The following is a 14,762-nucleotide window of genomic DNA, read 5'->3' on the forward strand; positions in this document are numbered from 1 at the left end:
ACATAGTCCCATTACAACATTATTTGTTTATTAGAAAAAAAATCAATACGAATTTCGGTTCATTTTTAATACAAATTCGTTGAGATGGATTTACCTAGAAAAGAAGGGTATACTTCAGCGCTTACGTCATATATTCGGCAGAATTCTTCAAACCAAATGTATTGAAAATAATACATTTGAACTACCGGTTCCAGAGATACCATTTAAAAATCTGATAAAATTTTGCGGATAGAAAATAGTGCTATTTGTCGATTGCGTCACTTATACGATTATATCGAACCGGAATACTTAGTCATATGGTCATCTAACTTGATCAATAATTTAATATTAGCTTTCAAATGAGCTTAAACTTGATGAAATCGGTTAGGCCATCTCCGAGAAATCTGAGCGTATAGAAAAAAAGTGCGGTTTACCGGTAACGTCACTTCTACGATCCCAACTCCAAACCCGAAAGTGTCAGCCCACAGCTTAACAGCAGCTTTCAAATGAGCTTAAGCTTGTAGAAATCGGTTCAGCCACTGTGAAGAAATTGTGTAGAGAAGAAAAATTCGTTTTGTCGATTACGTCACTTATACCTTCATATCTCCGGAACAGGAAGTGACAGCCATTTGATCTTCGAACTTGATTCACAACACAATAGTAGCTTTCAGGCGAGCGTAAGTTTGTTAAAAATCGGCTCAGCCATCTCCGAGAAAATTGTGTGGAGAGGAAATCTTTAAGAAGGTGCATACACACATGCGCACACTCACACACATACACTCTCATACATTTTCCGATGTCGTCAAGCTGAGTTGAATGGTATATAACACTAGGGGTTTGCGGAGCTACGACCGAAAGTCAGTTTCTCCAGTAATTCTATTAAGTTTGTATAGATAAAGACAAAAAAAATGAAAAAAAATTGGGGTAGTAAAAATAAAAAAATAAACTTCGCATACTTTCATAAAGTTTAGTCAAAAATTATTTTTAATAATATGTCAACATTTTAAATAAAATCTACCTATTTCTAAAGACTAAAGCTTTTTTTTCTTAATTATTCCTTCATTTTCACCTAGAGAGCAATAAACTTTTCCCATTATTAGCTACAACACAAAAAAAAAATAAAAAATGCGTTTCTTGAGATAACTGAAGCTTTGTTTTCGAAATAAATAAACTACAGTTTTTTTTAATCTTTAATATCTTCTTCATACAGCCTCAATGGTGACTTAAAACATTGCTGAAGATACCAAATTAATCGGACCAACCGTTTTTGGGATATACGATTTTGTATATTTCCAAGGATTTTTCGCCTAGGAACTTCTCAAAAGTTAGACTCAAGTAAAAATTACGAATTCAAAATTTGAAACAAAAAGAGGACCAAAAATCGACCTTCGAATTCAAATGGAATTGCTGTACATTTGATCATCATCTGTTAGAGTGAATTCGAGTCCGTTTTCTGCTTGAAAGGTATTCTGACAGAAGCCTGGTTGTATTCCGGCTGCTAATAAAATTGCTTAGGCGAAATTGCATCACGCCATGTCTTGCTTATTCGCTCTTCTCTTTTTTTTTGTTCGACTTCATTTGATATTCGTCAATGCTGCATGTGCATACAAAAATAAAAACGAGACTAGAGATAAAGTAAAAGAACTTGAAATATGGGTATTTTTAAAGAAGAAGAATTACATATCATGTTCGGTAGTGAGAAAGCAATTTTATTGTCCTTCATGCTTCATACTTCCAATTGAAAAAATAAACCAAAGGCACTAAAAATGTACACACTTAGAAAATTTCGCAGTATTCGGTAATTTTTTACCGAATTTTCAACAGCTGAACGTTCGGTAATTAGTTCGGTAGTTGAATTGATTACCAATCGTTCGGTAATTGCTGAACTGTCAAACAACTACCGTATACTGTAAACCAAATGGATCTAAAAGATTGTTCGGTAATTTTTGTTTGTTTGTTTTCCTTTGGTTAAAATTCTGGATTTTCGGATTTCAAAAGCAACACATATCCACAAAAACGAATGGAGAAAATGGTTTTATTCAACGAGAAATTTAAAAAGTGTCAGATGTTCCGACTGACCGGAATTATGAGCGCCTTCCAAAACACTGCACAATCCGTCGAGTTCAACAAAAATTACCCTTGAACGATTTGTGTTGACAGCAAGTGGACAAGTGATACAAAATTATTTTCTGCCTATAAGTAAACAAAAAGCTGTTAGTGGCTCTGATGTCTTAAAAACTTTTATCACCTGTACCTCAATCCATTCGATGAACCCTTCAACATTTTTTTCGTTTGGTTAATAAAAAGACACTCACTGAATATTTTAATAACTGTTTGACAGTTAATTTCATGACAATCAGTTTTCACAGAAGTTTGATTATTGGAAGATAACTTTACAAAACGGACAGTATGATTTTTACCGTATTCGGCGACTATTCAGGTTTACCGTATAAATTGTATATCTAATATAGAATTCTGTAATGAAAATTTACGTTAAACTAATACTTAAACTTAACTTAAACTAATTACGTTAATTTGCATAATTGTTGTAAAATAAAACCCATGTACCGAAATATCGGTTATTTCTATAGATTACCAAAAGATTTCGTCAAAAATATTACCGAACAAAGGAATTAAATCTTAGTGTGTAGAACCGAAATCGACTAGGAGAAATCCTGGTATCTGTTTTAATTTAGGAATGTTTGACAACGGTGAGGCAACCGAACACCAGAACATCATACCCACTGGCAGCCGTTTGGCAGCAGTCTGGCAGCCACGCCTATGCGGGAAGGTGTGATTGATATACTGCTCTAAACGGCCGCCTCTAGCGACAAAAAGGTTTCTGGTCCGAGAGATGAATGGTCGCAATCGAAACAGCAAAATGAGTAACGACGAAATCCAGTAAAAAGTTTTATTTGTTTTTAATTATACATGCCAAGCCGTTTCTGTCTAGCTCTTCTTGAATCTTGAGCTGTAACAAATAAATTAACAAATAATTCAATAAAATGCACAAGATAGGAGGCAGCATGCATTCCTAAATGTAAAGAAAGTTCTAGTTGTATAATAACATGTACATTTTCCAGATGAGACCATTATTCATGATTATTTTTTAAATTTATGGCTGATGCTAAAATGTTGAAAACAATTTTGCTCCTTGTTTTGGATTCTTCTACTCCACGATAACTCTGAATGGTTTTCAATGAAATTGTAGATACCTCACCTGTATTTGAATGAACTTACATCTTCGTCTTCAAACATGGCTTGCGTGTAGAGATATGCTAGACCTTTCATTTTCATTAGCATTGTTTCAAAAACTTTCGGTAATTTTTTAGAAAAGCAAGTGGAGCATTTCACCTCATGTATCCCCACAGGATGTAGTGACGCATCCCAAGGTGAGTAGATTTACTTAATAAATTATCGTGAAATTATGTCACCTCATTCCACGTGACTGACTGAAATAACCCGACAAGAAGTGATTCATTATAATTTATAAAATAAAAAATGACAATGCTTGAACTTAGTGCTACAATCAAACGCGATTCATATTGTGCGTCATGTTTCCTTCAAGTACCAACTAAAAGCATTGCATTTCGTTACAATTGGGCTGCATTGTTGCTGACATTTGGTAGCAGACATTGGAAAAGCAAGTTGCATTTCTACGATAAACATCATCTGCGAGCGCTCTCTGACTAAACAGTACTCACTCTCGCGTTTTTCGCAACCGTGATACTTTTCTGCATGTACACAGTTTCTCACACTCATCGATCATAATTGAATCGCTGTCGCCACTCATTCTCTTCGTTTGTCCTCACAGAATTTCACTGTGGCCAAAGCAGTTTGGATTTCCTATCTGGTCGTGAGTATTTCCCGCTCACTTTATTCTGTACTCGTTTTCTACCTTTGGCTTCCCGGTAATGGACGACAATGAGAATATGCGAAAGATGAATGATCTCTTCGTTTCAAGGACAATCCTAACAGATCACTGACTCCAATGGCGTAGTCGAATATGTGGAATAATTACCATTCATAGTACGCTGTTAGTTTATTCATAGTTCAGTTCGTGAATAACCAAACTCACGAACCGTGCCACGTTGGCAGTAAAATTTATGGCTTGACGTGATCTACAAGCACCCACGAACACGATGGCATGTTGGGGTTATGTGCGTGACTCGATTCGTATCGTTTCGTTTCGTTATTTTTTTGTGTTTTGTACCAAGTCTAGAACAAAAAAGAAACATGAGAATGCTGCACGTTCGCGCACCCACTCTACCTTCATCGACCGGCACACATTTTGTCACGCTTCTGCGGCGAATTGCTGGCGATAGCCTGCAGTGTGTAGTGGGTTGAGAGCATCGTTGTTGGTAGAAAGAGCGGAAGCAAAAAGCAAGTGCTGCTAGTTTTTATGCAATTTTTTTTTCACTCTTGCATCAATATCAATATGAGGCATGTAACCACGATTCAGGATATTATTCCTTTACCACAGGCTAGATCACGCGTACAGCAAAATTCCTTTAGTGATTAATAGTACACCTTCGTGACAAAAATCCAAATACGATAAATTTAAAAAAAAACCATAGCTCATTGTATAATCGAAGTTGCAAAGTGAAAAATTTCAACTATTCAACTTATGATCAAAGAGTTTACCCTGATAATTACACAAACGTTATAAACAAGTCTTCAAAAAAAAAAATAATAAACTCGACCATTTATGGATGTTTGTTTTGAGGGTTAATTTATCGTTTGAAAGCTGATCCTAGTGAAAACGAAATCTGCACAAAAAAAAAAAATAAAATTTTACTGGTGACATAATTCTACAAACGATGCAATTCAAGCACAACATTTTACACGCTACGAATGTAATTTGCACTCGGCTATTGGATCGGCTATCGGTGTATGGATTAATATGTATCAATTATTCTACAAGTAGATATGTGCTTCTGTGGTTCAGTCGATTAACCGATGTGTTTTTTGATCTAATGTTCCCCGGTTCTAGTCGCGCTGTTGTTAGCAATCTTTTGTTTTTTATTTCATCCGCATGCAAGCCATGTAATTTTCATGTTACATGTTCTTGAATATATTTTTTTGTGAAATACGACGCTCCATTTATGTGCATCTTATAAGATGCAAAATCACAAAATTTTTTTGAGCTGTGTATGCACTGCAAGTATCCGCAGAACTTCAAGCTACTTCTGTGAATTAAACTTAATTTTTTATCGAAAAAAATATATTTTCTTTACTAGAATCCATATTTTTTCTCATTATCTCGGCAGTATATGTTAAAAAAAACTATTACTACCGTTATGACCGATAAATAAAATATTGACAAGATCACCAAAATACAAACCTCCGTATTAACCATATAGGGTTTGTTCTTAACTATGATATTTGAATAAGCTGATATTAATTAGCAAACAAAAAAAAATCATCATTTCGACTTTTCAGGAACTCAGTATTGCATATGGTGTGAACGGTATTATAAATATTAATTATAGATCGACAGGTCCGGAGGCATAGGTGAAGTAGACGGAGGCATAGGTGAAGCAGACGGTAGCCTAGGGCGCGAAAATCAAGGAAGCGCCGAAATTAAGAAATTTTATGACGCTTTTTACTTTTTCATGAATTTATTCACGGAACGACCGAAATTAGCTCTTAGCCAGTTGTCATATGTTCGAGTCCCGACCTAGTATTCTTAGTGTCCATAGGATCGTATTCGTAGTACTAGTCATGCAATGACTCTGTACGCTAAGAATCGGCTGCGAAGTCTGTTGAAACAGAAAGGCCAAATTCCACAAAAGGAATGTAATGGCAGGACTTTGCTTTGCTAATTCGTATTACTGGTTTGAATTAGTTGATTTTAACAGCAAAATTTCCCAATAAACTATTAAATTAGATGAAATTCAGAATTTACATTGCTGAAAAAACTCTTGTTTATAGAGAATGTGTTTAGTTGACGAATATCCTGGACACAAATCAGCAAAATTTCAATCTACAAAATTCTCATTGGCAACTAATTTTGTGATTAAAATCAGATCAGACTCTGTCCATCTGTCACCATAACCGCTGAAAGACAGCAAAAAGAAAAGAAAAATTAAATTGGTTTTATTAACACATTTATTAGCCAAAACCAATCCATTACAAATCTAAAAAAACAGCAATCCATTAAAAAGCTAAAAAGGATAGTCTTGTTGAAATTACTTGCAAATTGTTTCTGAACTGATATGTAAAAATGCCCTAAACTCTTAGTGTAAAGTGTGTTTATTCAGAATTTGTGCACATTTGATACGATTATACTTAATAATGTTTTTACGTGGAACAATGAAGTGAGTATATGTCAAACGAAGTTCGTTGTATCTTTCAACCTATATTGCAACTGGTTGAAGTTTTTTCAGCTGAAGGCTATATCGAAACAAAACAAGAGGCAGGTTCATTTCTGTTCGAAACATAGTTTTGAATCAAGAAAATAAGATCCTACACAGTTTGTGTAGAATACTCGTAGTATGCGATTACTCTTCTCTGTGGCTTCTTGTTAATCCACCGTCCGGAGTACTACTTGTATTCGGTTTTTGCTTTCCGAGTGCTCAAAGTTTTCAGTGAAAGAGTCCATTTCACTGAGTCAAATGAAGTGATTTAGAAGTTTATTTTTCTTTTATGTCTTTTCCCCTAAATACAACACGGGAAGTCGCTATCGTATTTATATCTGCCAATATAGAAAAGACAACCGCAAATGCAAAATTTTTTTCGGTAATACTGTGACATCTAGTGGCTAGTAGTCAATACAGTGTTAACGTTTTTTCGGTGTCAGTGCTCCATATAGCTGCAAATTTAAGAAGCCAATTCAACCATCCATGTTGGTTAAAGACAACATTTTATTTTTCTAATTCCACTAAAAAAATAGTTGAATGGAAATAGAGTGTGCCTTATCTTAGAAATGACAGTACGTTTAATTGGTGAATTCAACTAAAAACAAAGCCATTTCAACTAATGTTTTATCGTTATCAAGGGAATGAGAACTAAAAAATCTAAAGTTGCAAAAGTAAGATTTTTTTAGTTGTTTAAAAAATAACTAGCCAAAATCAGAAAATAAACTATTTTTTCGGTTAAATACTAATTTCGGTCTTTCGATTGAAATATTCGATTTTGGCAAACGGAACTTTTAACGACATGAAAATAAAATTGTCTTTTACACTTAGGGAAATCGTATGAGAAGTGCTCAAATTGTTGTAAGTGAAATATTTCCATAACAGGCATGAGAACTTTGTTATCGTTCCGGAACGCAGTGGAACGTTTTGAAAGATCGCGACGAAAAATCGTGTAGGTGACAGTAGAGAGATCCTTGTATATCAAGTTTGAAATTACACATTTACACAGGATTTTGAAAAAATTTGTTTGTGCCTGTATATCTGTTGTCAGTGGTTACATAAATTTTATTTCGTATATTTTACGGATCGTAATTGCACACATTTCTGCTTAACACTAAAAAAGAAACATGGTGTGTTTATTTATTGGATTAAACGTTCTACACATTGATGAAAAGGTGACATAGACAAGGTTTTATTTCCTTCTACATTCAAACTTTTTTGTCGCAGGATATTGCAGAACAGTTAAATGATTGACCAATACATTCTGTAATAACGACCAATATAATAATTATTCAAATTGGGCATACTGATATTCGACGTTCAACGTCTTAAAATTGTGAAATTAAATATAACTCCAGCTCGCGGGTAAACGTAGACTTTTATAAAACTACGCTTTTCCCGTTTACACTGATAGAAATCGACTCTCTAGACCAAAGTGTTGACAGTTGAATTTCAAGTGTAAATCACTTCAAATCTTATTCAAATGAAATTACATTGAAACCTATAAATTCTAGTTGTCTGACATTTAAGTTTAAGTTGGATTGACACATTGACATTACTGGACAAGTACCTATAAACATGTTAAAATACTTAAATTTTATCTGATTTTCCAATGTTGAATACTTTTTCATGTTACATACATAAAAATTATTTTTTGAATTATCATCATTTGGATATGAAGATTAAAACAAATTGCTTAACATAGTTTATTCCATTGAATTTATCCGATTTAATTTCATGATCTTTTATAATATTGAATTGAACGATTTTGTTTGGCGAATTTACGAATGCAAATAAAAATATAGAAATAAATAAGAATGAAAACAAACTATTTTAGAATTCTCTTTGACATTTTTCTGGTTTATTATATTTATCACAAGAAGTGAATTAAAAAACATTTACTTGAAATTTAATGAATATCTATGAAAAATATTTGATGAATATTTATGGAAAATTTATAAAATATCAAATTATAAGAAGAGAACTTGAGTACTGTTCACGAATCAGTGAAATTATTATTGCATTGTATTGAAGATTGAAAAATATCTAGGACTATTCATATGTTTGATTGTTTTTAGGCATATTTTTAAGGTTCTGCCTTTCTCATGTAGAAAGGCTATGCAATCACTTCGAAACCTGACGTTTACATTTTGCAATCGTTGAAATTCTGATGAATAGAAAATTTTTCGAAATACAATATGGGTTATGTCAAAAACATGACAATCACGCTATCTCGTTGCAAACATACTGAATGGATTCCTTATATATAAATAAAATATTCTCTGCTATTTGGCAACCTGTACGATACCAAGAAACAGTTTCACATTCGTTCGTGCTTCTTCATTACTTCTTCCCTCATTGTACCTCAGCAGACCTTTGTCTGTCCGTGGCACGTCTTTGCCGTCACACTCTTCGCTCTTTTACCTGGTGGTAAAGCCATCCAAATCAAGCTGCTTGTACTGTACCTCAGCATGCTTACCTGCCTACCTGGCCAACCCTCCTTTCAACAAAGACATACGGATAGGTACCGGTCTTTTGTGAATCCATGTTCGTTGTTCGTGTATTTCGTGTTCACCTGGCGCGCGCGGGGAGATGATTGCATGCGGGCAGCAGTCATGGAAAACGTGACTCTCCGACTAGAGCTGCGAGTTCTACCGCAGCGTCGATCTGCTCTCGCAAATCAGTCGGTCGTTGGGAGTGCGCTGAAGTGGTTGTATTTTGAGTTTAGTGCAGTTCGTTGAAACTGATACAGGTGGTTATTGCTCTCAGCAGGTCGGTGTGCGTGCGTGACAGCACAAAAAGGAAGAAAGAAAGAAAGAGGTGACGTTGACGGAGACATAATCCGAGCAGACAGGACATGCAATTCTCATTGCACCAGTTGATGAGGGACTGCATACTGCAAGCACCAAACTTGTTTTTTGTGCAATTTCGAAAAAGTGTCGGCCGATTCGTGCCCCGTGAGAATGCTGCGGCGTGATCAATCAACACCATGTTCATCGACGTCATCTCCGGTGGACGGTACGGTGGCAGTGCGTGACTTACGGAGTAAAAGTACGGACGAGTTGAGGGTTGACCGGAAGGAGAGAATGTATATGCCGGTCGGTATTAATCAGATCAAGGAAGAAGCATCGGATCCCGATATTCAGGTAATTACCGATGGTACGTGAATCGTGACGTGGTCAGACAAAAACTCCCAAAATGGCGGATCTTGTTCACGAGCTGTGAAAGTGACTGGCTGAGTAAGCAAGCATACATTATCCAGCGCTAGTCGGTATTGGAGAACGAAATTGAATACAAACAAGTGGCAAAGCTAATTTGTCGGTGGTTGTTTGCGTTTGGAGTCGGAAACAGAGAAGGTACAGAATGAGAGTGAGTGCTTTGTTTTGTACCGTTATTGTTGTGATTGATAGATGTGAGAATGAGTGTCAGACTGAGATTTCAAATCTCAATCTCATTCCGGAGCACGTACTTTGAAGTCGGTCGTGTCGTGATATCGTGATCAACAAACTGAAACGAATTACAAGCCAGCAGGGTCGCAGTTTGAATCACTCTTTGTTTATAGATTTACTCTCAATTAATGAATTTGTTAAATAGGGTTGATATTTGTAATTTTCATTATCATTTTTATGTTTTGATGCAATGGAGAAAATTAAAAGAAATTTTTATTGTTTTTGGTCTCGTCAGTCACATCACAGGCTCGTTTCACGTATTCGTGTCGTTATGAGCGTTCTACCAGATTACCACTTATTTTCACTTCTTTTAGGCTGACTCAGAAGTATCGCTCGATGCGAATAGTACGCTTGCCCAGGTGTTGGAGGATTTTTCTAACGACGAAGCACCTCACGAACCGGAAATCGAAATCAAAACACACTCACGCTCGTTGGACGACACGTTTCGGAAGCAGCAGCATAGTGCGTCGCAGAAAGCCATACAGTTTCAGCTTGGAAATATCTCCTATCATTTGGCGGATCAGATGTTCAAGGCGACACCAATGAATCTGCTCACAAAAGATATGCTAGAGCAGAAGATTACGGAGAAAGATCCTGATCTGGTTTATCGAAAGCATCACAATAACAATAGCACGTGGTCCAGGTACATGCCGATGTACTACAAAGGAGTTAAACAAAACTACGTTCGTTGTTTGGAGTGCGGTTGGTTGGTGTTGCACAAGGCTAGCACCGGTACGGGATCATTGTTGAGACACAAATGTAAGATTAAGCTTCCCTCCGGGGTGGAGGTAAAAATCGAACAACAACCTGCGTCCAACAGGAATCTTCCGGTGAAAGCATCGGCTGCGGTCGGCCCTACACCATCCCACGCGGTTAAGTTTCAGACAACTCAAATGCCACAAAATGTGGTAGACGATCTTGTCCGACAGCAGGCCTGCTTCCTGTACAAGGATCTCAGCAGCGTGGATATGTTCGACAGTGTCAGTTTCAGAACGTTCGCTCAGATGTTGGTTAATATTGGAGTATTTTACGGTCAACAAGACGTTGGATTTCTCGCTGACAAATCAAGCTTACTCGAACGGGTTATTCCTTCGATTTACCAGCAAGCAAGAGCCCAACTAAACCAAGCTTTGCTGGATTGTGATCTTAGCTATAGTTTCAATATGTTTCGAAACGAAGCAGAACAGAAAACGTATGTTACTATAAACTCTTACACTATAGCAGAAGACTACTATTTTCGTAAAATAAATGTCAAGACTGTGCCCTTTGACGATGTGCCGTCGTTCATCGATCAATTACCTCTTATCGTATCTGAGATGTTAGAACGGGAGCAGGCTGAGCCCCTCAAGTTGGTATGTGGTACGAAAATAGAAGCCCCGCGGGCTGCTGAATTCGAAGTGATTCCTTGTGTTGTGACAGCTCTCTGGGAAACGATGAAAAAAATTATGCATATTTTCCAGTACGATAGTGAGCAGTACGTGGAGAAAATTTTTGTATTAGACGATAATGACGACGAAGAAGATACAATTAAAAAAATTTTGGCTCCGTTTAAGGAACCAATCAAAAGTCTGACTTCGGATGGAAACGTAACTATCAGTGAGGTAGTCCTCTGGAAAAAGAAGCTGGAAAAACACTTCCGCATGGAAGAAGATGATGACGAGAGCATGAAGACTATTAAACAAACATTCCAGTCGCAGTTTAAGCGTAACTCTAAGCTGCACGACTATCATAAAATCGCGGTTTTTCTCGACCCGAAATTCAAGGGACTTAGATTCCTCACCGAGGAGGAACGAAACGATACGCTGGCTATCGTAAAGCAACAACTACAGCGCGACCAGGATGGTATAGAGCAGCTGAAAAAAATTTACTCGTGTGGCAAAAAGAATAATATCGAAATCCGAAAAGAAACCAAGTTCTACGAGTTCATGGATGCCTCCCTAGAGGTTGAAAGTGCCGACGTAGTGGACGATGAGATCCGCCAGTACGTCGACATTAAGCTCGAAACACCGGTGGACATTCTGAGTTACTGGCGTAACGAAAATGCATTCCCCTTGCTGAAGAAACTCTGTCAGCGGATACTAAACATTCCGGCTGCCTGTGATGATATGAAGCTGCGATTCGGCCGAGCCGAGCAGCGCGATTTTTTCAAGAAACGAACTGTGCTAAGAAACGAAGAAATTGATATGATGCTTTATCTGAATCAGAATGGTCCGTGAATTAAAAGACTTAAAGTGTTTTATTTATAAAAAAAGAAAAGAGTTTTAAAGCAATGATGGCGTATGTAAACTGTCCAATTATCTATTTCCGTCCCTCTAAACTCACCTCAAAAGTTTGGTCTGATATTATAAGACGAATATCTGTCATGAGAATGAAGAGCCTAAACTCTATTTGCAGAAACTCTAGTTCAATTTGAAGCTCGGAAAAGCCATATGCAACAGGATTCCGAACAGAATTAATTGATTAATTGATGAGTGTCAATAATTGCTCACTTTGAAATAGACACAACTTTTTACCTTTTCTCGTTAACGTTTCGCGTAAAAAGTACATATTTTTCAGTTTTCGATTTGGACTTAATAGCTTCAAATTGAACATTCTTAGTGAACTTTATCAAACCACACCGGTCCGATGATCGGCTCAATTGTCGAATTCGATTGAGCAAGATATTGTTGCAAAATGCAAAAGCAATTTTCTTTACTGAAAAAAAGAATATCAGTTTGGTAAATTTCACTAAATAAACTGATGTTTTTCCCCGAAGATTTATCAAACAGTAGCGAAGAAAACTTGTAAGTAGAACCTTGAATACACACATACATATTAGTTATAGTTTTGCAAAGCTGTTTTAATTCAACCTCCTAGTATGAATGCTCGAACATCGAACTTGACACTACCCTACAAATTCTGTGCAACACTTGCACTATGTTCACACTTTCATCCACTCTTCCTTCAAATTCTTGTCGTTTTCCCCGACCAACATTTTTTTCTGAATGTCGGGTTCGGGTCGGGTGGTCGAAACCCGATCATCCCGATCACTTCGTTCAATAGTTGTTTTAAATGGGCACGGGTTTAGGGTTCGAACCTGACACTCGATCCGAAAATTAGACCAGATAGGTTCGGATAAAAAACTTTTCTTTTCGGGTTCGGGTTCTCCGGTTATTAGCCCTTTTTCTTTCCAAACTTTCTCGGAACATCCAGGCGGAACATGCCGAAGAACTTCGTGCACCTAAATTTACGCGCAGTGTCGAGGGCGCAAGAATAAAATTCACGTAAATGAATAAAACATCGCGTTATTTCATGTGTATATATGTGTGTATGTGACACTACAGGGTCCGCCATCTAAAATTTTTTTGCCTTTCTCACATAACATAGAAAGGTTATGCAATCACTTGAAAAACCGACTAGTGAAAATTGGCGTGAAGTGTGTTCAATATTGTACACCGTCACGTAAACCGGCGAAACAAAAAACGTAAAAAAAATCTAAACTGGTCTCAAAACTACACAAATCGATAGGCATTATCAGTAGAGATGGTCGGGTATCGGGTATTTTATCCGAAACCCGACCCGTACCCGTACCCGACGGGTTTTTGGTCGGGTACGGGTAAAAATTTTTATTTTCAATCGGGTACGGGTAAAAAATTTTACTGCTCACTCGGGTACGGGTCAGGTACGGGTAAAAAAATTTACCGCTCACTCGGGTACGGGTCGGGTACGGGTAAATTTTTTTTTCGGATCGATTACCCGACCTAAATATGTTTACACGTTGACGAGATTTTTTCATTGCAAAACAGTTGTTACGAAAAATAATCAATTTGATTCAAGGGGTTTTGACATTCGCGCCTAGGACCAGACCTGTCAACTGGCATCTTTTTCCAGAAAAAAACATTTTTTTCTTCATGAAAAGTTATGTGAATATTCCCCGCCCTACTTTGTTTATAACATATTTAATAAGACACACTGCCTTAGCTCTATGATATTGCGGTCGGAATCTACTTTTCACGTAGGTTTTAATGGACTGCCATTTTAAAGCTGTTTAATGCACAATCCAGTAAAAATTATATGATTCATATACTGCCCATACTCGCATATCAGTCTCATATCGATTTTCGCCATTTTTGAGTTATCTTGAGGAATGGAGTCTTTTCTCAATATACTCTCAGAAATTGCAATGAAAGTTGAGGGTTTGTTCAGTAAAATATAAAAAAATATCAACTCATTTCTGTGTCCCATATGCTAAAGTACCCGCATATCAGTCCCATCCAGTGCAAAATTTCAATAATTTCATTTGTTGCAATATTGGAACAGCAAAGGTGTATTACCGATATTTCATGTAATAATACCAAGATTTATCATTAGGGAGCGAAGCAAAGTCTTGGCATTACATTCTTTTCGTGGAATTTGGCCTTTCTGTTTCAACAGACTTCGCAGCCGATTCTTAGCGTACAGAATCATTGCATGGCTAGTACTATGGATCCTACTGACACTAAGAATCCTTCCAGGTCGGGCCTCGAACATACGACAGCTGGCTTGTAAGACCAGCGTCCTATGCATTGAACCGCCAACCCGGGACCAGCATTAGGGAGCACAATAAATAAAAAAATCGGAAATAAACTTTTGATTGTCTTTTTCTCAACATGCCGATTTCCCATATGGGACTGATATGCAAGTATGGGCAGTATATAAAATGTAGTGTAGTACTCATATCACATTCAGATACCAGAAAACTGTTATTTTAAATATTGGCTAGAGATTTTCAAAACTTTCATAAAAATCATTGGGATTCTTACCATAAAAATATGAACATTTATTTCAGAAAATCTGCATAGAAGTTCTTCTTATTCTGCACTTCTGGGTGGTGTCACCTCACTTTAAATGACACCGATTGATGGCACAGCAAGTTGGGCTATATTGCTAGTTAATTTTCGTTTCTTTTCACTGGACTACAAGTGAAAATCTCGATGCGTGACAACGTGGAGTCGCA

At 36.9% G+C, this 14,762-nt stretch overlaps 2 protein-coding genes across 3 annotated transcripts in view; both read left to right on the top strand.

Moving 5' to 3' along the window:
* LOC131440229 (ATP-binding cassette sub-family G member 5) overlaps positions 1-14,762 on the top strand; it is a 37,510-nt gene that overhangs the window by 13,283 nt on the left and 9,465 nt on the right. The window lies entirely within an intron of this gene.
* On the top strand, positions 9,012-12,010 carry LOC131440228 (uncharacterized). Of its 2 annotated transcripts, none has more exons than XM_058611320.1 (2): positions 9,012-9,484; positions 10,102-12,010. In XM_058611320.1, the coding sequence occupies exons 1-2, from the start codon at positions 9,302-9,304 to the stop codon at positions 12,001-12,003; spliced, it is 2,085 nt and encodes a 694-aa protein (XP_058467303.1). In that variant the 5' UTR covers positions 9,012-9,301; the 3' UTR covers positions 12,004-12,010. The 2 variants fall into 2 exon arrangements, with proteins under 2 accessions (XP_058467303.1, XP_058467304.1); XM_058611321.1 differs by having other exon boundaries at positions 9,358-9,497.

This window comes from Malaya genurostris, chromosome 1 (assembly GCF_030247185.1).
Source record: "Malaya genurostris strain Urasoe2022 chromosome 1, Malgen_1.1, whole genome shotgun sequence".
Classification (NCBI taxonomy): Eukaryota; Metazoa; Arthropoda; class Insecta; order Diptera; family Culicidae; genus Malaya; species Malaya genurostris.

What these genes read in the sequence shown, in the direction of transcription:
- LOC131440228 (XM_058611320.1), top strand. Translation starts at nt 9,302, where the DNA reads ATGCTGCGGCGTGATCAATCAACACCATGTTCATCGACGTCATCTCCG. An exon ending in CATCGGATCCCGATATTCAG is followed by an intron (nt 9,485 to 10,101) that starts GTAATTACCGAT and finishes CACTTCTTTTAG; the next exon opens with GCTGACTCAGAAGTATCGCT.